Source organism: Acinonyx jubatus, chromosome B4 (genome assembly GCF_027475565.1).
Source record: "Acinonyx jubatus isolate Ajub_Pintada_27869175 chromosome B4, VMU_Ajub_asm_v1.0, whole genome shotgun sequence".
Taxonomy (NCBI): domain Eukaryota; kingdom Metazoa; phylum Chordata; class Mammalia; order Carnivora; family Felidae; genus Acinonyx; species Acinonyx jubatus.
The window spans coordinates 101,897,806-101,925,331 of NC_069387.1; the positions used below are offsets into that span (position 1 = coordinate 101,897,806).

The 27,526-nt window shown below is 38.4% G+C and overlaps 1 protein-coding gene across 1 annotated transcript in view; it reads right to left on the minus strand.

Moving 5' to 3' along the window:
- Nucleotides 1–7,749: 7,749 nt before the first annotated feature.
- LIN7A (lin-7 homolog A, crumbs cell polarity complex component) overlaps nt 7,750–27,526 on the minus strand; it is a 121,436-nt gene continuing 101,659 nt past the window's right edge. The window contains exons 5-6 of the mRNA XM_027071170.2: nt 15,051–15,269; nt 7,750–8,703 (exon numbers count right to left, since the gene is read on the minus strand). Of these exons, the coding sequence (XP_026926971.1) occupies nt 15,051–15,269 (219 nt within the window). The 3' untranslated portion in view covers nt 7,750–8,703. The remainder of the gene's footprint in view (nt 8,704–15,050; nt 15,270–27,526) is intronic.

Here is a 27,526-nt window from a genome sequence, read left to right on the forward strand (position 1 = left end):
GGATATAGGTGTGGTGCTACACAGGATTAGGAAAGGAACAGATAAGGAAGAGGAACGAACTGAGTGCAGCAGGGAGAAAAAGGGCCATGAAGAGGAGAGAGAAGCAGAGTTGAGGAAGGGAGAAAGGGGTATGACGAAATGAGAAAGCTATCAACATTGAGACTGAATCTGACCTGCTTTGGAGGTGGTTAATTCTCTTTTTTGCTCAAGCTCTATTGGGTCGTGTTTTGATTACTTGTAACAAGAAAGAATCCTTATAATTATCTGGTGAATTGAGGAGGGTTAACAGGAACCATCATCCTAGAGATTCACCACTTCTAGGTAAGTTGACAACATAATGTGTTGTCTAAATTGGGGCACTTTTAAGAGTTAAAGGGAGTGCTTTTAGTGATTACTTTGAAAAAACAGGCATTAACTAAGACTATCCCTGAGTATTCCTAGAAAAAAACAAGTGAGCCTGGATCTGCAAAGCTGGGGATGAGATCCTGGGAAGCTGTGTTACAAAACATCTTGGTGTGGACCCTCTGTGGGTCTCCTTCCATGGCTGCCAGTCAGCCTCCTGCAGTTAATGGGGAAAAAGCCCATGGGAAATTTATTACACAGGTAGCAATTAAACTCTTTGAAACTATCTTGTGTTAATGTAGGAGATTTCTTGGAGTTCTGTTTGTAATCATTCTAACTTAAAGAATTAAAAAAAAAGTGCAGGTCTTAATCTATGTGTGGGAATTTTCCTTTAAGATACTGTGTTTCTATCCTGTGGGGAGAAATAAATTAGTATCATGTTTAAATTAAGTGTTGAATATGTTTGTTATATAAATGTCATACTCAGATAAACCTTTGTGTTGGCCGTACAAAAGAACATGATGTGTGACTAGGGCTGGAGAAATGCTTTGATTTCTATTAACTTTTCCTATATGAACTAAAGCTGTCAAAACAATGTATTTAGTCTCCCAATTCCCTCTTGCTGATGTAGTGGCCTGGTGGCCTGGGAAGGGAGAGGACTAATAACCAGTAGATAAGTTTATATTCTAATAAACAGCAGAGATAGGCAGGACCATCAATAAAGGACTGGAGTCCAATCAGAAGTACTATTATGGTGTCCATCTTGTTTGTTCAGTTGCTCACTCAAAACCTAATTTTACCCTTTACCATTGTTTTCCCATGAAATATGCAACCAATTTTATATGTGGGAATAAATCAGCGGTAAAGCCATTGTGTATGTGTATGTGTGTAGGAGGGGTGGTGGCGATATCTAAAATATTTACATCAACTTTCACATTCATCCTAAGAGCAAAAAGTCAGATCAGAAAAACCTAGGAGATCAGTGATAAGAATTAACACTATTCTGTACCTTTTCTTTTCCTTTTAATAAAAATGCTCAGTAATTAGCATTTTTTCTTTTTTAAAAGTGTCTGGTGCTGAGTTCTCAATTCAGATGAATTTCACGGGTGAGCTTCAGAACACTGAGACCCCAAAATAATGCAGAAGCCATTCTGTGAAGTTGACAAGTGAAAGGTAATTCCTTTTAAGAAATATTAACACCCACTCCATACATAATTACTAACTGTGGGGCAAATTAGGATGATAAAGACACAAATAGGTATACCATAAGGGAAGCTAAGAAAAGAGCTAAAGAATGGTACAAATGTCACAGTGGAGTTTGATGATGGGGTAGATAACATATGGGTGGAAAAATAAGAAAAAGCTTCTTGGAAGAGGGACCATTTGAAATGTGCCTTAAATTTTTTTTTGCAGGCACAGATACAGGAAAGAGAAGCATTTCAGAAATAACCAAAAGCTCAGGGGAAAGAAAGTTAGAGACAGTTTCCAGCAATAGGTAGTGGTCAACTTGGACTACAAGGTAGTGGGGCACCTGGGTGGCTCAGCTGGTTAAGCATCAGACTTCAGCTCAGGTCATGATCTCACCGTCCATGAGTTTGAGCCCGGCGTCAGGCTCTGTCCTGACAGTTCAGAGCCTGGAGCCTGCTTCAGATTCTGTGTCTCCCTCTCTCTCTGCCCCTCCCCTGCTCATGCTTTGTTTCAAAAATAAAAATAAATAAATAATTTTTTAGAAAAGAGCAAGATGGCTAAAACTGCAGTGCTATCTAGTTAGGAAATACACTCATCCCATATAGTATGGAAATATATCTCAACCTATACCTCTCCCTAATGTTGGCATGGTGGCCTATCCATCCACATACACACATACATACACCTCAAGCAAATACTTTGGAATTTGTGGGTCACTGTTTGATGGAATCTTGGTATTTTCACTATACAACACTGCTAGTCTCTCTTTGCATTTAACTTCACCTTGAAAAAGAACTTGTAATTTTTTCAGTGTCATGAAATCCCATGACTTCTATTTCAAAGTCCATACACCAGACTTCAATATCATCACGTTTTGTATTCTAGGTTTTGCACTTGTGGATGGGAGAGCACTATAACGTCCTCCTTCCCCAACACCATATTAGTGTTCTGGTTCAGACTAAGAATGTGATTGTGTGTGTGTGTGTGTGTGTGTGTGTGTGTGTGAGTGTGTGAGAGAGAGAGATAGGGGACCCATCAGAGGATTTTGAACAAAGGAATAGAGCGAGTTACCTATCACCAATATATAGGGAAATTTAGGGAGACATGTTCATTGTGACAACAGTTAAAAGTTCATGAAAGTCCTGGTTAAAAAATACTAAGGTGCTATGCATGGGTAGGAATAGTTAGAATGGGTAAGAGAAGATAGTTTCAAAAGACTTTGCCAAGGTGAAATCTAAAAAGTCTAAGAATCGATGTAAACGGTAAGTGAGGAAGAGGACAATATTTGTACAGAGAATGGTAATATCAGTAAAAATAAACTTGACAAAAGGCAGGTAGAGAGATGTTAAAAAGTATGACTTTGGAAATAAAGTATTTGAATTTCCCCATTGGCGTATTATGTGCAAAGCTAAATTTTGCAAAATGTTAATTATTTTGAAAGGGCTAATTGCTTAGGGAAGAATAATGATGTATTAAAAGTTTTAAGAAGGTTCCTTGCTGCCACCAATAGGAACCAGAACTTAAGATGTAGAACATGCCCATTTGACTGGGAGGGGCAGAGAGAGAACAGATGTAAATCATGTGTGGGATCCGTCTTTGTGAGTGAATCAGATGGAAGCAGGTGTTCCCTCTCCCCACAGAAGGTGTCAGTTCCTGTTAGCCTCTGGAAATGTGGTCACATCCATCTGATTGTGGTTCTAACATTAGGCCAATCTCAATTTCTGCCTTTCCTATTGGCTTTAGAATCTACCCCTCAGTAGTGTGACCCCCACTGTATGGTTTGGAATGAAAAAGGGCAAGGAACTTGGCGTCTAAATATTCAGGCACCATCAGCATCTAAACATCTTTCAATATCCGTATTTTAAATGAACTTAAAAGTCATTTGATAATGAAGACAATACTTCCAGTCTGGTGTCTAATACTTTTACTTCCCAGCAGCATAATACCACTTTGGTCAGGTTGAACCACTGCACAATTTTGCAGCTCTTTCAGAAAAATGAAGAAAACAATTGGAAAGACGCGATCACATGCAATGGTGAGAAAATAGTACTATTGCCCGATCTTTTCCCATAAATGTGAAATATCGTTGGTTCAGCTCCACACTGTGTACTTATTTTAAGCCCTTACAGCAAGGGATTTTGTTTCTTGTAGCACCAGATAGACACAGTGGCTAACAAATAATTCTGAAAAGTCATTGACATATTTCCCACATGCCAGAAATGTCCTGGATTGTACTTTATCCGTGTCCCTGGCTTGAAGTGTTCTTCACAAGAGTAAGCTGTAACATAAGACTGAGTTTTTAGTCTGCTTCTGCCACTGATGTGGTCTGTTGAGCATAATAACTTCACTACTATGTTTTTGCATACTACTTTACAACTTCAAAGTGCTTTTATATACAGTGACCCATTTATATTAATGACTCCTGTTTTTAATGTAATGGTGTCCCCCAAACCACAGATAACGGTTCGACACATGAACTCTTGTGTTACACCGCATGGGTTCAAATCCCCATTTCATCTGCTAGCTGTGTGACCTTGGACAAGTCACATATCTGTGCTTCAGTGTTCTTGTCTATGAAACGAAACCTACTGGAGTTGTTGAAGGGATTCAATGATGTAGTCTATGGAAAGTACCAAGAACAGTAGAACCTAGTGAGAGTTCAGTAAGTGTTCATTATGAATAAATTACGACTTACCTACCTTACTGGGGTAGAACTATGGTGTATGGATAAACTGAGCAGTATTTTTGAGTGATGTGTCTGAAAAGCAAGTTCACGTAAGTGTCTGCAGGGGGTTCTTTCATGATTTCCACGGAGTTAGGGATTTTATTTCTTCTGTCGGCTGTGAAGAGGGACCCGATGGAGAATAAACTCTACCAAAGTGTTGAGGAGTTCCTCATAGTAAGTTCCAGGAGGGCACTAGGTCTGTCTTGTTTGCCATTACATTTCTAGGACCTAGCAATGTAGTAGGTGCACAATAAATATTTGTTAAAGGAATAAACACGTGGAAAAGTCTTAATTGCTATGCGATTAAGCATTAGCTCAGGTACATCCTAGAAATCAAATAGGAAAGAAATGATCTTTTGAAAGCAGAAGATTTAGAGATGTGTCCCCAATTACTAGGAACTCCTTAGAGAAATGTTGCTAGTAAAGAGATAAAACATTGAAAGAGATATTAAAAATGTGCTTGATGACATGACTTCTCTTCCTTTTTAAAAATTAAAACATAATATTTTATAAAATTCATCACTGGGGTTTTATGTTTTAATCGCCCTTGCAAAATAACTCAGGGAGCTTTCAGAAAAAAACTAGAAAGGCTGAGTTTTATTCATTGTTAAAATATCTTACTCCCCAGACACTATCCCTTATCTAAATGCCCTCAAATCCTTGAAGCTTTTGAAGTAATTGATTCCAAATTCATATATCTGAAAAGCATTTATTTATGAAAAGAGTAAATCTGGTTCTGACTATGAAATTCAGAAATTACAGTGCCAATTACTGTAAGTTGGTGAAATTTTTCAGATTATCTGAAAGCAACATTCACTTATTTGTCTATCAACCTATGCAATTGTTCATTCATTCAACAAACACCAACTGAGCGCCTGTTGTGTGCCAAGCATCATACCAGATGCCAGGGATACGGCAGTTCACAAGGCAGTCACAGACCTTTCGCTCCTGGAGTTTATGATCCAGAGAGGGACGAGATGGGTAGGACTGCCCCATTTTTGGGGAGATACTGCCTAACACTGGCTTCCCTGAATCTTCAGAACATTGATTTCTACTTCACAATGCTATCTAAAGCTGGTCTTTGTTAACAGGCTGTATAATAAACACAAACCAGCTAAAAGATGAGAAACTCAGACATTATTCACACATTAACAGATATCTATAGAGGCTTAAGATAATGTAGACAAAATATCCCAACGTCTTGGAGTCCTATAGGCACAGCTGAGTAAAATGAAGTGAGATCACATCAGTTTGATTTGTCACGGGTTGAGAACTGCATTTGTAAATTGATGTAATCCATCTCTAGCCAAGTTCTTCGCAGCCTTGAATTCGTAAAAAGCCCCTGAAAGCTAGATTTTGCATTTAGATCTTAGCATTGTCTTAAAAGATAGTGGTAGTTCACATAACAAGAGAATTCCCTATTGATTACAGGATTGAGGGAGCACAAAAGTCTGTTATTCTTTCCAAAGTCAATTGTAACTTAAGCTCATTATCTCCATGCGGATGTTCTATTTCAAATGGGAACAGAATCAAAATGTAAATGCTCCAAATGAAAAGGTTCAGGTTTGTTTTTTTTTTTTTCTTTCTTTCTTTTTTTTTTTTTACTGAAGTATGCTCTGAGTACTGGCCTTCAAAATCACCGCAGAAAAGAGTTTAGAAAAATCTGGCCACCAATCTGACCGGGGGAAAGAACTAAAATTCACCAGGATCAAGAAGATACAGTCATACCAGATTTTCCCCCTAACTTTGAATATCTAATTTATTTATGATATTCAGGATTGAGCTTTATGTAAGAGGCACCTGTTATGTCTTTAATATGACTTTGGACATGCCAATAGCTCTACCAAGATCATTAATAGTAAACAACATTAGTACAATTTTTTCCCTTTCCCTCCGGCTTCAGTGAAACTTAGATAACCTCAAAAGGACCTCTCTAAGTCTTAGGGTCAGCTACTTTTGATTAAAACTTTAAGGGAAGGTTTATATTTCAATACCCAGATTTTACTGAAAAAAAAAAAAAAAAAAAAAAAAGACCAGCCATTGTATCATTTGTATGTAGGACCACCGTGACATGTACTCTGTCTTTAGATACCTTAGTTGTGATGGATTTCCCCTTCACTTTGACAAAGGACTTGGCATACATTTATTAGCATTTAACCATTATGCAAATGAAGCATAACATACAAAGACATCTAGAAAACACAAACGTAAAGTATCTGCTCACTTGATAGCTGCTTCTGTAACACCATGATAAGATTTATATTGATGTGAAAATATATGATAATTTAATATCAACCATACACTTATGGCTAAATGAAAACGTATCTTGAACTTCAAATTTATACAAGGCATTGAAATGTGTTGAAATGACCATTTTCTCATTACAAGGGTGCAAATATTTCCCTTTATGAGAATCTGTGGCATTGCCTGAATAGCTTTAACATTTCTTTGTTAAATGATAACTAAAATATATGTTTTATTAAATTTTTCTTATAAAAATGAGAACTACTTCTTTCAAACTGAGTAATACTCACTTAGTCTCCATTCACTCCCTTTAGTCATGCTTATCTCTTTTGTAAATCTATTTCACATAACATTCAGGGTCATCCCCCTTACCCTCCCCTCCCCCCTCATTTCTCTCTAGTAAAAAATGATATGTTTTCAGGATGGTTGTTGGAATTGGTGTACCTCCTAGCTTCCTTGCTCTTTGCTCTCTGTTGGGTGATGCACTGTGAAGAGTAGGCAGAACTTGATATTGATAATAACACCCTTTGAAAGGGCAAAATAAAATGTACTGGGTACTTCTGATTGGTTTTGTTTTGGTTTTTTTGTTTTGTTTTCAAGAAATAGCTCCTGAAGTGAGCTTCATAAATTTCTAATTTGGGGGACTATCTGAAATGTAAAATTTATTTATGTTGGGGAATCAATTTCTGCATTTGAGAAAAAGAAACATTCAAATATTGGCCTCAGTTTTAATCATCTTTCTAGAATGTTTCAACTGAACGTGTATTCTTTTTTCAGGTACATTTTTGTGCCTAAGGTATTTAACTGCGCAAATAATTATTGCTTTCTATTCATTCCAATGAGTAAAATCAGACTTATGTGCTTAGATTTACCATAAGTCCAAAGTGAAGATCTGTAGAGGTGGCTCATTTTCCAGCAAATGATACTTTCTGAGAGATGATATCACATTGTCTATTTTCCTATATGAATGTGTGTAATGAATTACGTATTTTTTCCCTCTAGAAGGAGCAGCATTTTTCATTCACAAAATTAATATCCTCATTTACATATGCCTAATTTTGAAAGGAATACTACTTTTGATCTTAGATTGCCAAAAACATCCACTTTGTCTTTGGGGAAACTGATTTAAACCTTGTGTGACACATATATTTGTATATGTATGAACATATATAATTGAGTTTTGTAAAGCCTTAGGCTTTAACATATTAAATAAATTTCTATGACAACATATCAGTGTAGACAGAAAGATATCTGACTTACCTAGAGTTTATCAATCAAAAAATATAAAACTTAACAAACAAATATTGAGAGCAGGGTTATATGGAAATATCACAGGAGGATCAGTTCATGAAGCTAGGTCCTTTGCTAGTATTCTCTTACCAGATTCATAACATTTGGTAAGAAAAGACCTCAGTTTGTAACAGATACACTCTGATAATATATATTTTGTGGAATAAATACATGTTATATTGTTAGAATTAATAATCATAGATACAAGTGATAGTTAAATTAAAAAAATATACAGTACTAGAGTTCTCTATCCGTGTCTCTAGCAAACCAAAAGTTGAGCTAAAATTGTCCCTCTCCATTAATGCATAATAAAATTCTTGGAAACAGAAAATAAAAAGCCAATTGCTTCTAGAACCTGAACAGAGTATAAATATAGCATAAGGGGAATAAAGGTGGCATTTGCAATTAACTGGAATTCTAATTCAGACAACTCAGCAATATGGATGTGGAAGAGGTCAGGGTATAGGGCAATGAGTAGGTTTCTTTTAAGTGATGACAACCTTGAACTGATGCAGTTTAAACTATAGCCTAATGAGGGATTTGTTAATCTCTGGAAAAGCTGTAGAACAAAGATTCATTTAATCTTGGCCCGGTGATTTATCGGAAAGTCATGGACTTTATTCTTCTTGTACTATTTCAGTCTGCGGACCGGAAAACTGCTCCCTTTACACACTGAGAATTCCCACTGCAGTGCATGGAAGGTCTGTGTGTGTAAAGAGCGCATGAGCAGTGGGGATTCAGCCCCAGAGAAAGGAGTTGCCTGGGTGAAGAACTTATATATCACGTGGTCACAGCTTCTTGACAGGTATAATTATCAATGTTGTCTTTTCCTTTCATTATGTGCTGGGATTGTGAAGCACGGTTTCAAATTTGTGACTATCAGATGTTTGATCAAGTAGCCTCTCTTTAAGGACCTGAAAGGAGGGAAAAGAGTGAAGGGAAATCAGTGATTAGTATTCATTTGTCAACTACAATATGCTAAAAATATCAAAAGAGCATGTGCTATGTGAGAACAGCAAGGATTATTTTAGGCCCTATCACTCGTGCACAATCTTCCACATATGAAAAAAAAATTGTTTGATGTTTGCAAAGGAAGTAATTATCGAATGAGGATGGAAAAGACACAGTTGTTCCTTAAAATGAAAGACAGAACCCCAGTTTGGAAACATTTCAAATGTAAAACATTTCTTCCTCCCTATTCCAGATGACTCTGTTTTTCTTCATAAAAGCAAAAGATAGATAACCTTTATAGTGTGAGTCTTAGGGATCTTTTTGAGGTGCAGTCAGCAAAGCTTCTCTCTGACAGGCTGGAAGCACCAACATCCCTTCTCTGAAGCAGGTATCAGGCCTGTTTCAGGCCTGACACCAGGTAGCAAAGAGTAGGCAGCTGCCTTATGGTCAGATCTGGAGGAGCAGCCTCCCTGAACACTCCCCCAAGACCTGTCCCTCTTCCGCCGTTATGGAATCATTCCTTCCAGAGAGAACAGTGGTTTCCAATCTTTGTTTTTCAAGGCTGTGGATATTTTTATTTCAATGAATGCGAAGCATCATATACAAAACAGATTTTCACAAATTGTGGCAGGCCTTGCAATCTGCCTACTTTGCGTCAACACTCTCCAGCTGGCATGCCTTCTAGAGATGTGCCTAAAAGCCCCTGGGGCCTGCAGTGTGGCTTGAAAGCCATGCACAAGGCCATTGTGCTTCTTCAGGAGTCACCTGACAACATATTACCCACAAGCAGTATCTGTTGGTGACATTTTACTACTGTAATTCTACCACTACCTTACCACTTTGGAGTGCTCACTAACTGCCACATATTTTATTATGAGTTTTACATATTTTTTCCTTACGAACAGACCATTTTACTGGGTCCTATATTGAATAACTGTCTACAGGTCCCCTAATTACCAAGTGAATTTTTAATGAATTAACTTATTATATAGTTACACGTCCGAAGGGAATGGGACTCAGAACAGGTGAATTTTAGTAAGAGTCTTGGATCTTTTCATCTATCCAGGGGAGGGGGTAGGCCTGAGGGATATGCCAGCAGCTGAGAGATGACTGGGCTTCCAAAATGTGGGTCACCGAAATACCCACTGGGAAGAACCATCTGCACCAAATGTTCTCATTATTTTTCTTATTCCCTTGCTTTGTAATTCCATAGATTATTCTTTTTATGCTTTTCAATAAAAGCTCTTTTTCCATATTAGTGTAAATTTTACTGATCAAATTGCTCTGTTAATTTTATTTAATGTTTATTTATTTATTTAGAGAGACAGAAAGAGAGATTGCGTGTGAGTGAGCAGGAGAGGGACAGAGGGAGAGGGAGACAGAGAATCCAACCAGGTCTGCGGGGCTCAATCCCATGAAATGTGAGATTATGACCCGAGCCAAAATCAAGAGTCAGACGTTTAACTGACTGCACTACCCAGGTGCCCCTGCTTTGCTAACTTTTTAATGAGTCATTGTGGTAGGCAGAATAATGGACCCCAAATATAGCCACGTCCTAATACCTAGTAGATTCCATGCTACAGAGAAATTAAAGGTGTAGGTGGAATTAAGATTCCTAAACAGCTGATGTTAAAATATGGATATTAACCTGGACTATCCAAGTGGGATCTATAATTGATATAATTAAAAGTGGAAGATGGAGAGAGAAAAGGAGCCAGGAGAGTGGGTGCGATGAGGAAGCAGAAGTCAGAGCACTGCAATGTGAGGACTTAACCACCTTTGCTGGTTTTGAAGAAGGAAAAGGGTCCAAGAGGCAAGGAATGTGGAGAGCCTCTAGAAGCAGGAAAAGTCAAGGAAATGAATTTTCCCCTGGAGCCTCCTAAAGCCCAGTGAGACTGTGTTGGACTTCGGTCCTACAGAATTACAAGACAATAAATTTCTGTTCTTTTAAGCCACCAAACTTGTAATTTTTTAGGGCAGCAGTAAGAAATTAATAAAACCAAAGTGATGGAAGTGCTTTGAGGTATGGGATGAGTGGTAAAGGTGAACTGGGTAACTCCAGCTGTAAGTAGGGTGAGAATGAATCCCTGGAAAGCTTATGTGAACATGTCTGTGAGGAAGGATGGGCAAGAGCCATCGAAGAAAAAGGCAGGGTAGCACAGTGATTAAGAGAAAGAGGCTTTGGAACGTATGTTTCTGGGTTTGAATCATGGCCCTATCACTTACTTACTAGCTGTGAAATGGTTTTAAAAAAATCCTCCATGCCTCATTTTCTTTCTTTAAAATGAGATTTAAACTACTACCTAATACCTACAGGATTGTTGTGACGATTAAGTAATTTAACATATATGAAGCACTTAGAAGAGTTCTCGGCACACCCTAATTGCTTAATAAATGTTATCCAGCATTATGATTATTATTTTTATTATTCCAGTTTTCTACTCGGTCACTCTGGGTTCCTTGGATTCAATTTTATCAGAGGTATCCTTCCTTTGAGGCTGGTTTTCTCACTTCTGCCGTGGTTTTCTGGATCGGATCCTCAAGATGGCGGCTGTGGCAGTGGTAGTGGAGGATATAGAACAGTCAGCAGTGGACAAAGTAAAGGAAGTGGGGGACTGACAGCTGGTGAGGCCACTAGCAAACTCCAGCTACTTTGTAAATATGTTAAGATCCAGAATGGTTTCAGATGCCATGAATTCTCCACTCTCAATCCAGCAACAAGAGGGCAGAGGAAGTTGACAATCTTTTAAGTCTTGACTTCCTCAGAATTTTTTCTGAGACAACTCAAGAAGGATTACTCTTCTTTCCCCCTTTTATTGGTCAAGAGTCTGGGTGGAATATGTATACAAATTCATGCTTTAAAAAATGAGATCCTGCAAGCCAAATAAATGTAACACTCTCTGTCAAGAAAGTGGGTATAGAATAAAAATACCTATATGCCTATTCTCTGTTTCGGTTTCTATAATACAGTTGTATAAAGATCATATCTATTACCTTTTAGAAAATGTAATCTACTCCTCCTGATTATCAAACATAAAAGGGGAAAAAAACAATTGAGTTTTATTTCAGGTGAGTTTAAAATTAAAAGTGAGCATAACAGATATTCTCCACACACCACTTGCATTCAACATATTTTCCATTTGTATGTACCACTTACCATGATTAGTTACTTCATAACATATACCATTTTGGATTTAAAAAATTCCTCATTTAGAGAAGAGAAACTGTATTTCATGTGGTAAACAATAAGACAGTATCTGATGAATATGTTGCTTTACCTGGTCTTTGCTTGACTTGTCAAACTTAAAAAAAAAAAAAATCAGAGATCTGTTCAGTCAATTGGTCAAATTAGCTTCAAATTTCTTCCCAAAAGCAGTCATAGTATGAGTTAGGAAGTGTAACAAATCCCATTTAATCCTTAAAATCTAATTAATTAAAAGTTGAACAAGACCTAATGTAGGTCTCTTTGACTGAATTCACCATAAAATCCGTGCACGACATGACTTGGTTGTACTTGGCTTGTACTTGAAATGGTCACTACGGTTTCATCTCAAGGGGCCATGATGGTGTGTGTAGGAAGTGCTGTCTTGGCAGGCGTAAATATAAATTTCATGTTCACTTAAGTAGAATCACCATATCGTGTATAAGGAAAAAAAACAGTTAGTAAATGTCTTCTATTAAAAATGTTAGTCTTTGGGGTGCCTGGATGGCTGAGTCAGCTAAGTGTCCGGTTTGGGCTCAGGTCATGATCTCATGGCCCATGAGTTCGAGCCCGTCAGGCTCTGTGCTGACAGCTTGTGAGCCTGGATCCTGCTTCGGATTCTGTGTCTCCCTCTCTCTCTCTGCCCCTTCCCGCCCGTGCTCTCTTTCTCTCTCTCTCAAAAATAAATAAACATTAAACAAATTTGTTTTATGTTAATCTTTGGCGATGAGACAATAGGAAATTCTGAAGTAATTTAATGAAGGCCGATGGAGCAGAGAGATGGAATTGAGGGCACAGCCCAGGAAATACAAAGATATTCGAAAGATATGAAGACTGAATGGATATAATGGTGGAAGCTTTTAGTAAGACCTCAGAAGTCTGAATGGCAACATATTTCTTTCAAAACACTTTAGAGTAATTTTACTCTGGGCCAGTGTGGCAAACCAATTAGAAAAATGGTACAAGTCTGCATTTTTGAGGATAGAAGAAAAAAAGGGGTTAGTGGAAAGAGTGTCCATGTTTGACTAAAGAATTGTGGATTGTCATTATTAGAAAAAAGATCTTTGAAGGGATTCTGAAAGCACCAAGGTAAAATACCTGTACATTTGGAATGGATAAGAGAGGAGAAGGATGTGGACGAAATGACTTGTCCAGATGTATCCCTATCACTCCATCTCAACCCTATCATCCTGGCTAAGGCACCATATATCTTGCCTGGACTACTATATAATAGCCTTGTAATTAGTCTCTGTTCTCACTTTCACCTTACAATAATCTGTTTTCTTCAGAACAACCAGAGTAATCTTTTTAAAAACATAAATCAGATCATGTCACTCCCTTGCTTAAAACCTTTAGTGGCTTCCACTGCAATAAAATCTAGCTTCTTTCAGTGGTTTAAAAAGCTTTCTGCGACCTGGCCCCCATCTACCTTCTTTCCTCACTCATTATTTCCTAACTAATTACACTGGCTCTTTTTCTATTCCTCAAACATCAAATAGCTCAGGAGTTTCTCTTAGAGCTACACACTGGCTATTTCCTCCTCTTCTTATGCTCATTTCTGGCTTCTCCTCATCCTTCAACCTCAGCTTAAGTGTCCTCTCCTTTGAGATGTCTCCCCTGATCACCTAATCAAAAGTTGTCACCTAGCCAATCTCTATCAAAGCACCCTTTTAACTCTGCAAAGTACTGGTTCCAACAGGATATTTTCATGTACCTGTATATTAACCATTTCCCCCAACCAGAATGTAAGCACCATGAGAGCAAAGACTTTGCTTTGTTCATGTTGTTTCTGCAGCCCATCGAACAGTGCCTGGCCCACGGCAGTACCAAATAGATATTTACTGCTGAATAAATGTAATTTGTAGAATGAATGAAAGGTGAGTTTAGATAAAGTCACCAAACTGTGGTATATACAATAGCACTTACAGACTATAAAAGAAAGACTGAATCCTCAGCACTGTCTGAGGACAAATCCTATAGTCTTTATACTTCCCCCTGTAGCTTCTCCTTTTTGTGTTGCAAGCAACAGAAAGTCTCACGTCATATCCAATGTTTCCAGTTGTGCAAATAGTAATCTGATGTTGAATGACCTAAAACCACTATTACCTAATGTTCAAAATGGGTTCAAAAATGTCATTTTTCCAAGGACATTTGAAACTTCAAAATCACATTTGCAGACATCACAGCATAGAGGTCTACAATGCTATTAACTCTCTTCCAAAGGATAGCAAGGACAATTTATAGAACACCAGAATATCTGATGTTGGCGGATGAACTGCCTGCAAAGAGCAAAAAGGAAAATAATTCTATGCCACTTGTAAGTGTGGCTGTAAGGACACCACAAAGCCATTGCAATTTCATATCATTCGTCTAAAAAATGGGATTTTAGTGATACCTTGAAGAGTTTTTCTGAGGATAAGGAAGAATACGTGAAAAGAACTTCACACATAGAGGCACTTCAAAGATGGTGATTCTTAACATTTTTTTCTTGAATTTTCTTAAAAACATATAGCAAAACCTGACTTAGCATTTTTGTCACAAAGTGAAATTTAGAAAAAAGGGAAGAGCATCACATTTGAAGTGAGCACCCACAGAGAATTTCGAATCTCTTAGAACATGCACACTGGTCTCCACTTCATTCTTCAGAGTGGAGTAGTTTTCCAATAATTTGTAGTATTCTAAAGGGGTCTTCCCAAGATCAGGTTGTTTAGTTTGTACACTGTGCAAAGGCAAATGGCTAAGGGGCTGAGTGGGGCTGGAATCCAACCCACACTCTTGTCATGTGGCTATGTGCCCAGTGATCTGGGTTACACAGAGGGTGTATTTTCTCAATTTGTATAAAGGCATCTCCTAATCTGTACCTGCCCCCCACAAGTATATTATTTTCCAAAATATTTTACCTTTGCAGAAAATATGGCTGAATGACATAAAGTCAGCAACTGTCTTCTTGACATTTTCTGAGATCATCATTTTTTTATTTGCTTGATTGATTTTTGGGAGGCATTGTCAAACCTAATGACTTTAATCCAGCTAAGAAACTATATTAAAAACCGAAACAAACTTATATGCGTAAGGGACTTCCCTTGTGCGGAAGAAGGCACTTCTTACCTATGACATATGATTTTGCTGTGTTTGTTGCTGCTGCTGCTGTTGCTGCTGCTGGATTAGCAACTGTTGCTGCTGCCGACGCCGGGCGGTCCGGAGCTTTTCAAAGCGAGCCTCCATTTCTTCCAGGACTTTGGGGGTATATCGGACCACCAGCTTGACGCTGTCTTTAGCAGCCTTGAGTAGTTCTACCGCTTTCTCATGGTGTTCCCCTTCCACGCTCTGAAAAAACAGTGACATCTCTTAAAGGGGAGAGCTTGCATGTTCTTTTCCCTGCAAGACCAATCTGAAATTAGCATCTTATTAAAATCCCAGTTTGAAATCTCAAGAAGGTAGGGCAAGTGGCATTCATTGCCATTATCATTATTTATTGCATTTGTAGATGAAGTATAGGCAGGTTAGGATGCAGTAGGGTATCGGATGGATTGAATGGGGGCTCACGTTCAGAGGATCAGAAGCAATCAAGACCTCAAATATCACACTAACGTTTAGAGTGGGATTTCTAAATTTCATCTGGAAGAACAAATGCACTAGTCAAGAAAATTCTGACAAAATTTTAAAAAAGAGTAATAAAGGTAAACTCTCCCTATCGGATATTAAATGTTGTTAAAAATCTATAATGATTAAAGCAGTGTCTTATTGTTGTAGTAAGAGTTCTGAACAGAGTCCAGAAGCAGATCCATGATTATGTAAAACTCTGTTATAGGACAGATGTGGGATTTAGACCAAAGGGGGAAAGGACTGTTACATAAGGATGCTGAAACAAATAATAATTAAAGATAGAAAGTAATGTGGAGCCCAAACCTCATAGTCTATGCTAAATATAACCGATCAAAAATTTAAACGTAAAAATAAAACCATAAAGCAACTAAAATGAAATAGAGGTGAACATTCATCTTGCAATGGAAAAAGAATTCTGAAGTAAAAATGCCAAGGGGAAAATCACAAAATCAGATTTATGAATTCTAAGTTTCTCTATCTCATATACCATAAAAGTCAAATAACAAACCAGAAAAAAAAACATTCTCAATTTCTGACAAATTTTTAATATTCTTAAATGCCAGTAAAGACCTAAGCAAAATGGGCACATGGACTCATGGACACATAATAATTCAAAAATAAAAACTCATGAAAGGATGTTTAAGCTTTCTTGTAATGAAATAAGTACAGATGAACACAAAATATTTCATTTTTAATTTAAAAATGGTAAATATGGTGTATTTGCAAGGATGTAGGGAAATGGCACTCTCATATACTGCTAATAACTTGACACAAACTGGTACAATTTTTCCAGAGGGCATTATCGTTATGCATTGAATAAGCCCTTTATAAAGAATAGTTTATTTTCAGAGAAATTTACTAAGGATATAATCAGATATGCACACATACCTATAAGGTAGGAGTGATAAAGCAGAAAGCAAAAAAATAAATCAGTTCTCCGCTTTGGAGTACGAAGTCTTTTGAGCATCATGGTCCAGATGGTACAGATAATAGTTGGGGAAACTATGTTTTTACCACAAGGAAATACAAAGAGGTTTCTTTTCCCAGAGCTTCTAAAGATTCTCCAGGTTAGGATTAGTGAGAAGCAAAACAGAAAAAAGCTGTAATCATATTAGAAGGGCTCTGAGAAAAGGAGATAATCTTCTTCCCTCTCAGCTGATCTTCAGGGCAGATGACATAACTCCTATTTTGTAGGATCGAAGTACAAAGGTCTTTTGACTTGCTTCATGGATAGAGCTCCTAGGAGAATCATCTGTGTGAGGAGATAGGCTGAGAGACTTCCAGAAAACCTAAGAGTGGGCTAAGGTGGCCGAGAAGCCACCCAAAATTGGTTGAGATCACATTTTACAACCCAAGCAGAAAGGGGACTCAAAATGGATATTATATTGAGTTACTCAAAGTAAAGTAAGTTGCATTTTAAGCACACTTCAGCTTATCTTGAGATTCATAATTACTACATTATACAGATTTGGAGACAAAAGATTATGTTCCATTCTATCACTTGCTTCAGCAAGCTGGAGTAGACTGAGAAAACAAAAAAGTGAAAAAAACCCAAAAAACTTTGAACTTAGCAATGAGGCAGTCACGCTGGTGTGTAAGAATGCGGCTTCCTCATGTGTTGGAGCACTAGGCAGATACTAAGGGTTTAAGAGATGACCGTGGTGAGCCCTGGAGGCAACTTCCATGACTACTCCTTCACTAACTCTGTGGTCAATGGAGAACAAGGGCTTATAAAAAAAAAAAAAAAAAGCTGCTGGGCAGAGTGAATTTTTTGCCTAAGCTAAAGCTTAGGGAAATAGACTTATTCATTGATGAATGTATTCTTTTAATTATTCAATCATTGACATGATCACTCAACAGATGCTTATTTAGCACATATTCTACAAATTATATTCTAAGTACTTTAGAAGAACATAAAGGACAGGTGAACACTTTGACAACTGTGCACAATATAATCCCTGTTTTCAGTGTGCACAAAATTTCTAATTTGCCCCAAGGTGAATTGTTACTGTGTGAATCTCTCCTTCTAAAGGCAAGTGATTTGGCTGTCCCTGCTCTTCTCTAGTTTCTTCTTTAATATTAAAATGTATTTGTTGATATGGTTCAATAACACTGGTTCACATGTTTTCTAGGCCAGATGATTAGTCTCCAGACTCCTTTTGGTTTTTGTTCTATTTGCTTTCATCTAATAGGGTTGGAAATTCTAGGCCAGACCTTTGGAGGCCCATTATCCCAGTTTAGGCATTATGCCTGCAATTTTGAGTTGCCACAGGAGACCTGTGGTACTAATACATGGGGCCATCAAGTTCTCACCATAGGGACGAAAAGCTGAGAGAAATATGGCTGGTATGCCATACCGAGCCCCACTGAACCATCAGTTATCCTCTCCAACCCCCAGCTCCGCTCCTCCCCACACAGTTAGCAATTTATAAAGGAGCAGATGCCATGGTCTTCGAATCTAGAATTTTTGCCTTGATTCTCTATCTCTGGTTTAGATGATGACTCAGGTTCCTCTGAGCTCACCAGAGTCAATAGCTCTCCTGGTTGGACTCTGCCTTTCGCTTTGCTTTCTTCACCAGGGCACAGAACCTTCCGAAGGTAGGTTTGGGCCGAGTGTCATACTTCTTCTGCTTCCAAAAATGCTTTATGAAAATGGTAGAAATTACATGATTGAACAGTATAATAGAAACTAAGAGGTAATTCCAAGATTTGAAGAAGTGGAAGTATGTAAGATGCATTATTTCAAACACTGTTTAACTTTATGTTTTAATTGTTTTTAGAAAAATGTCTTAACTCTTGTCTTAATGACTGATCTGGATGCCCTTTTCCATTGGCTTTGCCTACTTGGTGAATACTATTGGGTGCAATTGCTTATCTCTTCAACCTATAATTTACCTCTTAAGTGCTTTTAGTCCCTCAGCATAACTTTTTTTTTTTCTGCAAATTTGTATTTAAATTTCAGTTAGTTAGCATACGGTGTAGTATTAGTTTCAGGTGTAGACTTTAGTGACTCATCACTTACATACAACACCCAGAGCTCATCACAAGTGCCCTCCTCACCACCCATCCACCATTTAACCCATTCCCCTCAGTACAGCTTTTTAGAAGACGAAGGCCGTTTTCTCTCCTTTCTTTTTCTTTTAAGGCAAGAACAAAAAAGCAGATCACCTACGCATGGATGTCTTATTCCATGCAAAAAAAGAAGCCAAACTATCTGCTCAGTTAGGAGACACATATTGATATGCAAGCACTTGTCAACAGGTATTCCTTGAGCCCTGAACGTTTATCACCCATCCCTACTTCGGGCTTCTTCAATCTCTCACTCTTAATGAAAGTATGCCTTATTTTGAGCTAAATGTTTAAAACATGTTTTGAAATGCAATAGTTTATTTGTAAACGATTAAACTGTTTCTGTCAAGGCTGCACATCTAAAAGCCCTCCTGACTTGTTCTGTAACATTGTCCTGTAACAACCAGCTCAGTTTGATCGGTCACTTGAGAACCTGCACCTCCAGTTTTTCACCCATCAGGAGAATGTGGCCCTACTGGAATGTGAAGAGACTGAGCAAGCCTTCCAATTTTACAGCAAAATCCCCTCTTGCATTTAAAACCTGAAATCCTTCCTATATGTTAAGATTTCATTCCCTTGCTTTGGAGTTTTGTTGTACTTACTGCAATTTTAGGAACTCATTAGCAAGGATTCATTTAATTTTTTTTAATGTGTTATTTATTTTTAAGACAGAGAGAGACACAGCATGAGTGGGGATGGGGCAGAGAGAGAGGGAGACACAGAATCCGAAGCAGGCTCCAGGCTCTGAGCTGTCAGCACAGAGCCCGACGCAGGGCTCGAACTCATGAGCTGTGAGATGGTGACCTGAGCCTAAGTTGGACTCAGCCACCCAGGTGCCCCGCAAGGATTCATTTAATAAAGACATCTGGTGAAAGTCAGATTTCAGTAAGAAAGGCGAGGGGTGGTCAAGAAGGCATGGGGGTATATAGTAGGTCCCTAGGAAATATTTAGACCAAAGAGAAGCACGGACCGGAAAGAGAAAAGGTCCATAAAAAGAAATATGATCTACCCTACAGTTAGGCATACTTTGGCCATGATCATTCACTGAAGTGAATTAAAATGCCCTAGGAAGAATGGACATTTCCATCCTGAAAAGATTTATTCCTTCTGCCGAACCTTTTAAAAATACACATAGAAATCAATATGGGGAGAATTAAAATCATTTTATTGCCATTTCCAGATGCATAAATACAAGCTAATGAAATATTAAATTGATACAAAACCGTAAGAGCTGCATCTCCTGTAATGTGAATATATAAAAGAAGATATTTTCATTCAGGAAGCCAGGGAAAAATAGCTTAGTAAAATCCAGATGCATACTTGTTGCATCAACAATCCCATGCAGTTGTAAGTTCGAGGAAGCTTTAAAGCTAGTTAATTTAATGGAGGTTTAGCAAATCGGTGGCTGGCAAATGAACCAACTTAACAATATGGCCATTCTGATCTTTCAATGGTTCTTCTATTTCCACACTTTGTGAGATATCAGAATGGTTGCTTTTTCATGGTATGCTCAATTTCCTAGTTGATTAAGAATTCTCTCTCATAAAAGAGACTTTGGATCACATCGCAGACACTAATTTGCTCATGACTTGTGTTTTCTCCTCGCTGCAATTGAGAAACTAGTTGTTAAATTTTGACCCTGGCTAGCCCTCAGATGGAAGAGATGCCTGCCCTGGAAAGGAAGCTTGTTATCTGTGCATAATTAGCTGTCAAATGGCCCATGCCCAGGTCTTTATGCAGGTCTTTCTCTGTGGGGATCACATGAATATAATCTTCACGGAGTTTGCTGATAGGTAAGTTGCTTAAACACTTTTTCTGATAACCAAGAGTTGGCTATGCTTCTCAGTTATTCTAGGCATATCTTGAGCGAGGTTTATGCATGGGTTCCTAAATGACATCAGTCATTCCTTTGGATTAAGGGCCAAATGATGTTATCAGGGAGTAAATGATATGAAGAGCATTGGATTACAATATCTAGGTAGCTCAGAAACTCAGAACATTGTAGCTATAAAGACCCTTAGAAACAATCCTAGTTATCTCCTTGCATTTTAGTGTTTGTCTAGCTAACATCCATCACCGTTCACGTTACAAGATGTTCTTCTTGGGATGAGAACTTTTAAAATTGACTTTGTTAACAACTTTCAAATATGCAATACAGAATTATTAACTACAGTCACCATGCTGTGCATTATATCCCCATGACTTATTCGTTTTATAACTGGAAATTTGCACCTTTTGTACAAAACTTGTTTGTGCCATGTGAAAAGGTAGGAACTAGTGACAAGGGTAAGATCTATAAGAGTTGGCTGGTGAAGGAGCAGCATGAGTCTATGTGAAGGGCTTAATATTAGTAGATTATGATTCTCAAGTTTGAAATGACCCGAAATAGCCGAAGACAGACCAACTCCTTTTCCACAAAGTTAACAGTGATCAATCATTTTGTTCTTATCACAGCTTTCCTTTTAGTCTGTTAAAGCATTTTATTAAGCGTGTGTGCATCTAGGGGCGTGTGGGTGGCTCAGTCGGTTAAGTGTCTGGCTTCGACGCAGGTCATGATCTCAGGGTTTGTGGGTTCAATCCCCACATCAGGCTCTGTGGTGGACAGCTCAGAGCCTGGAGTCTGCTTCGGATTCTGTGTCTCCCTGTCTCTCTGACCCTCTGCTGTTCACGCTATGTCTCCGTCTCTCTCTCTCTCTCTCAAAAATAAACATAATAAAAAGAATGCATACATTTATACATATAAATGTGTTCCTGTGTGTGTGTGTGTGCGTATAGTCTAACATTTATGGAACACTTACTAAGTGCAGAGCACTGTTGGCTACTTTCTGTGCATCATATCTAATCCTCACAACTCTATAAGAAAGGTACTGGAGAGTTTAAGAAATTTATCCTAGGTCCCCAGGTAGTAAGCAGAACTGAGATCTGTTTCCAGAGATTAGGCTCTTACCTACAAAATCCATAGCCTTAAACAAGATACTAGAGAGTAAATACCATATGGGTGGCTCTTCCTTATTTGCGGTTTTTTAGACCAGTAGTTTTTAAACCTGTATATACATAGGAATCAATCGAGGCATTTTTAAAATATTAGAGGCCTAGACTGGGTCTCAAACTTGCTATATCCACAGCGGTATGACCTAGGAATATGTGACTTTATAAAACTCTGATATAGCCAGTCAGCCAGTCCCTGACACGTAGATTAGTGTTTGGGCACAGTGCTCTAGACTATAACTAACCCAAATAGTAAAAAGTAAGAGTTTCTTTACTAAGTTATTCCAGGAATGAGACCTGGGTAGGTTAGAAACTCATAATTTTGCCTTGTAGTAGCTCTAGAATCATCATTTTTGGTCACTGAGAAAACGTATACATATTGATCGGGTGTTAAGAATGGAATATCTCTGCACAAGCTACAGGACATATTCAGAAAAAAACTTTTTGACTTTTGATCCACTGTTTTCCTCAAATATGTTAATTTCTTGTTCTAAACATATTCTCTTTTGCTGAAGGAAAGTGGCAAGTGTATAAAAAGTATCACATTTATCCCCTGGAAAAAATATGCTAATATTTTCCCAGAGTACTTTGTTCCTGCCTAAATGATAATATCTATTTCAGTGCACTGTGATTTATCAGTTTACAGTCATTCTGCTGTCACCAGACTGTCCAAGGGTAGGATGAGTCTTATTCATCTCTGTGCCCAGCATCTATTGTGTGCTCAATTAATAGTCAATGAATAAACCATCTTTCTCTTTTCCTCCTCTCCCTCCCGCCCTCTCTCTCATATATATATATATATATATATATATATATATATGGTAAGCTGCTTAGTATCTCCAAGCTTTAATTTCTTCATCTGTAAAACTGGTATCATAGAGTATCTATGTATAAAGTTTCATTATGGGCATTAAACTTAATATACACAAAGCACCTGGAAAAGTGTGTGACATTTAAAAAGGACCCAACAAATGCTAGCTCTTTGTGATAATCTTACTGTAGGACTTCAGGGGCTTAAGGACAACAGCAACAACAAAATCTAATTCTGGAATAAGCAGAAGTTTCCTTTATATTATCCTGGGGCAAAGTTTACTAAATAAATTAACAGTTTGTTGGAAGAATGTTTCAAGATACTTAAGTAAATCAACTGCTTCTAATCACTGTTAAGTAATTTAGAAGCATCATTTCCATACATACAATTGATATGTTAATTACAAACAATCATTATTTATTCATAAAAAAATTATTCTTCTCAGTCCTTCCACTAGGTCATATTTTGTTAAGAAGAGGGAAAGTGTGCAGAAGATTTGCCTGATGCATGATGTGAGCAAACTTGAGAGGGGAAAGCCATCGAATGACCAAACACTACAAAAAGGAGTAGAGAGGTTGACAGGAAAAAAGGTGTATGTAGTTACACACATTTTCATCCTGTTAGTTACAAATATAAAAATTTCTGAACCGTGAGCGTGGAGAGTATAGAGCATTACCAGCAGGCCCCAGGGGCAGAAAACCTAGAGGGAGCAAAAGCTTTAGAGAAAATCAGCACCAGCAATCACAAATCTAGCATTTAGGTGATCTCAGCTCACCTTTCAGATCTGGAGATTAAAATTGGAAACAAATTCAGCTGCTACATTTCAGTTGTAATGCTTTATAGTAACTGCTCAACCCTTGATATTCTGGCACCAAGAGGAGTAAAACCAATTCCTGATGGTTTTGGGAATGAAGAATAAACACACACACACAACTGCACATAAACATGCAATAAATACACACATGCATTCAATAAACATATGTACATACACGTGCACATACAATAGACACACACATCCATACATATGTGCACATAAATACACACACACACACGCACACACAGCCATTTTCAGGAATACAAATGTGAGCACTAGAGATTTGGAAACAGAAGAAAGCTGCATGGGAAAATTATTCCTAGAAAATGAGATCTTCCAATGAAATCTGTTAATTTTTGAGTGGTAGGTTTCACCAAGATGTCGAGGTTGCGGCAAACACTTTCCAGGCATGATTCACCTGATTTGTCCTTCTACAAGGCATGCTATGTCTGCTCACACTCTCCCAAGCCGTGACACTCTGTGACACTAAACCCCTGAGGAGCAGAGACTTGCTAATGTTCAGAAACAGGTGTGTAGAAATCGCCGGTTCTCGGTATTTGCTTCCGGGTGTAGTTTGGCAAACGGGAGGAGGTGTGGAGGTGTAATGACCACCAGCCTACATACCACCCAAAAACTGTCTCCTCCTCCATACTCAGCACTATTACAGAAACATGCAAATATATCTCAGTCACTAAAACTTAGTGCGACTCCATCAAATCATCAAACTGACCTTTAGCCCAGCCCATGTGACAGCGGGAACAGCCCAGAGATTGAAGTCAAGAAGATCGGGGTGTGTGAAGAGTAGACAAATCACTGACTAAGAGTCTGATCTTTAGGAAATGCCCTTCCTCTTTGTGCCTCAGTTCCCAGACAGAGACAGTCTTGGGTTTTAGCACTGATGTCCCAGGAAGTACCTCAGTCCCAAGCAATAAGAGACAGTTGGTCATCCATTAACATGCAGGAAGATGTTGCTGAGTGTAAATAGTAGTGCCCGGTACATGCTATTTCTTTAGTATACGTTTGGTTACGTTTGTTCGTCTTTTTTTTTTTTTTTTTTTTTTAAATCAGCAGCCCTGTGGAATTTGAATTTTCAGTGGACATGAGGGGAAGAGATTTTACCAAACAAGGACAGGTCCCCTGACCACCAAAGGGCAGCATGAGGAAGAGGAAGGGAGAAAGAGATCTGACTTAGAAGACACGTTTGAAAGAGTAGGTTTTCTGGCACTCAGGTCATTATTGCTCACTTTGCAATTCTGCCACGGCCTTAGATGCAGACCTGGTACCATGGAGCATGATCTCCTTCTGCTGCTGCAGAAACCCAAGAATGGTGGAGCCTGGCTTAAAACGGCAAACTAGTTTCGAAGGGGTACCCAGATTCAGTTGAGGTTTTAAATGTCAATGAAGTCGTGCTGCGTATCCGGACACTGGCTGCGATCCCTAAAGACAAACACTGAAGTCCCTCCTCTGAATTTTAGGATGGGTGGGCTGTTATTATGTCAGGGACAAGGCTAATGCTGGAAGGGAGGGTCTATGAAAGATTTTACAACTTAGAATAAAGGTTTAGTCTACAGGAGGTTTGGGGGAATCTTATTTAACTGAGTGTGGCACACAGCATCCTATCTCCTCCCTGCAATAACACTGGGATTCTGTCAACCAGAACCGGGTTTTTGTTTTTTTGTTTTCCCCTTCAGTTATCTTACTCTAGTGATCTCGCGGAGATCACAGTCTTCTAAGGGGTGTCAGAAATAATAATGTGTTCCTGAAATTATTCAATCAAATCCTTCAAAGGATACACTTTATTATTTAACCCGTTTTGGAATCCTAGACACCCAGGCAATTCATAGAAAGCACAAGGGAGAAACAAAACAAACCTAGGCAGGGGCTGTCTGAGTCCACAGCTGTCAAATGTGTTTCTTGTGACGTGTGAAACAGCAGGGACATTTATGTCGCTGTGTACCATGAATGACAAACATTAATAAGAGCTAAACAGTTGATTTAATTGCAGAGACTCAACATTACGGATGCCTTCTTGCAGGAGAAGTGAACATTTAAAGGATATTTCAGGTTTACTGTCCAATACCTCTCCGGCTCTGCATATACACGTCTTTACCAATTAAAAGCACACCCACAGAACATGTTCAGATCCGTCACCAGTGACTTACACTAAGATTTTTCATGTAGGTTCACAAAATAAAACTTATTGCCAATGTTCTAACTGGCTCTAACCTCCAAAGATTCTTTTCACCCCTCCTCTCTGGTTCTTGCCATCACTAGCCACGCAGCCATCCAAACTGGACACTTTGGGGACATCTTTAATGCTCCCTTCAACTCACATCCAATTAACCACCACACTCTACTGACTGATATTCATTCCCCGTGTAACATCTCACCTCATCCTCTCCTCCCTCTTATTTCTGATCATTTCTTGCCTAGATTTTAAAATATCCTCTACCTTCTCTCTCATCAGAACTCTTCTCCAGATTCTTGTCGGAGTCACTTGGTCTTTCCATGCTGTTGCTTAAATCTAGTGAAGGGCAGAAAATGCACAGCTCTGGTAGACACTGTCTTAGAGGCGAAGGACTGCGCCACGTCGATTGTTCTTCCCCAGTCCCCAGCACGGTGCACAGTACTTACCCAACAGCTCAGAGCCTGGAGCCTGCTTCCGATTCTGTGCCTCCCTCTCTCTCTGCCCCTCCCCCACTCTTATCTCCCTAATCTTTGCCCCCTATCAGTATTCACCCCACAGAAATAGTCACCGGTATACATGAAGATTTTCACTGAAGCAGTGTTCACAATAACAAAACAAAACAAAACAAAAAGCCAACTGGGTAGCAAGGTAAATGTCCATCACTGGGGGAACGGTTAGATTAACTGTGGTACTCACACACCATAGAATACTATAGAGCAGATTAAAAAATGTAAATATAAACTGACATGGCAAGATACCCAAGACATACTTCTGAGAAAGCAAGTCATAGAATAATAAGCATGTGGAAATATCCGTACATTTTTAAAACTTATAGTAATACCTAATATTCACGATTTACTATTTACTGGTAGGTATTGTTCTAGGTGCTTTAAATTTATCAAAATAGTTACTCTTCATAAGAACGTGGTGAGGTATGTAATGTTATCATCCTAATTTTGTATGAGGAAACTGAGGCACAGTAAGTTTCCAAGGGCACACTATTAATGGGAAATGACCCTGTCTCCATGCTTGCCTTATAATCACTGCTCTGTCTTGTCTCATACGTTTACGTCTAAAATAAACACGTAATTAAATGTGTGTGTGTGTGTGTGTGTGTGTGTGTGTACTTGAGTGCAAAGAAAATGTTTGCATAAATACACATCACCATAGCGTATCTTCATGGGGAAGGTTTGGAGAGAGAAAGGAACTAGAATGGAAGAAGAGGCGAATGACTAAAGGGGCTTTTACAAAAAATTGACAGCAGTCTTTCTCACTGAATTATTTGGGAATTTTATAAGGATGTACTCACATATTTTTTGTATAATTTGTTTTAATACCATAGTTCAGCATCATCATAAGGAAAATGAGAATAAACCAAAGAGGTGGGACAAAGGCCAATTGTGTTTAAAAAGTGCTTTGAAGCACAGCTTTGAAGTAATTTGAGCAAAAATAAATCATAACTGTAATTGCCTGGGTAATTTAGGTGAAATGAAGGGATTTTAGCTGCATTACCACAGAAATTATGGATGTAGAAGTGTGGTCTGTGTGAGCCTCAAAACCCCAATTATGAGAGAATGTGACTGAGATTCCCTTTGACCAGTCATGGCTGAATGTTTTTTTCTGCTGGTACATTAATTTGCAGAAACCTGAGTTTTCCTTTCTTCCTCGTCCTCTCGGTTTATTGGTCTGTGCTAGCATTTCAGTGACATGGCCTGGTAGATCACTCATGTTGAAGTGGGAATGCTCTACATCCAGGTTTTCAGGGAATGATGTTTGAGAAATGGAGAAAGAATTATGAAATACTGCAGGTTTAAATTTTTGCTTTTCACCTAATGGCTCCTGAGATGAAAAACAGCAGTGATTTCCAGCTTGATAGATGTGAGCTCCCAGAGGGAGGTACACATCAGTCCACCTAGGAATTTTTTTGCAAATGAAATGAGTTGGCTTTATATTCTTGCTTTCATATGGTTATTATTGATCCTCTGCCCCTTGTCCCCCAAGTAACAATGTGTTGTAACAAACACATTCTCTATATAATAGATTCATAATTAGATGCATGTTTTTCCTCTTACTAAACATTAAGTTCTATGCATGCCTGCCTGGTTGCC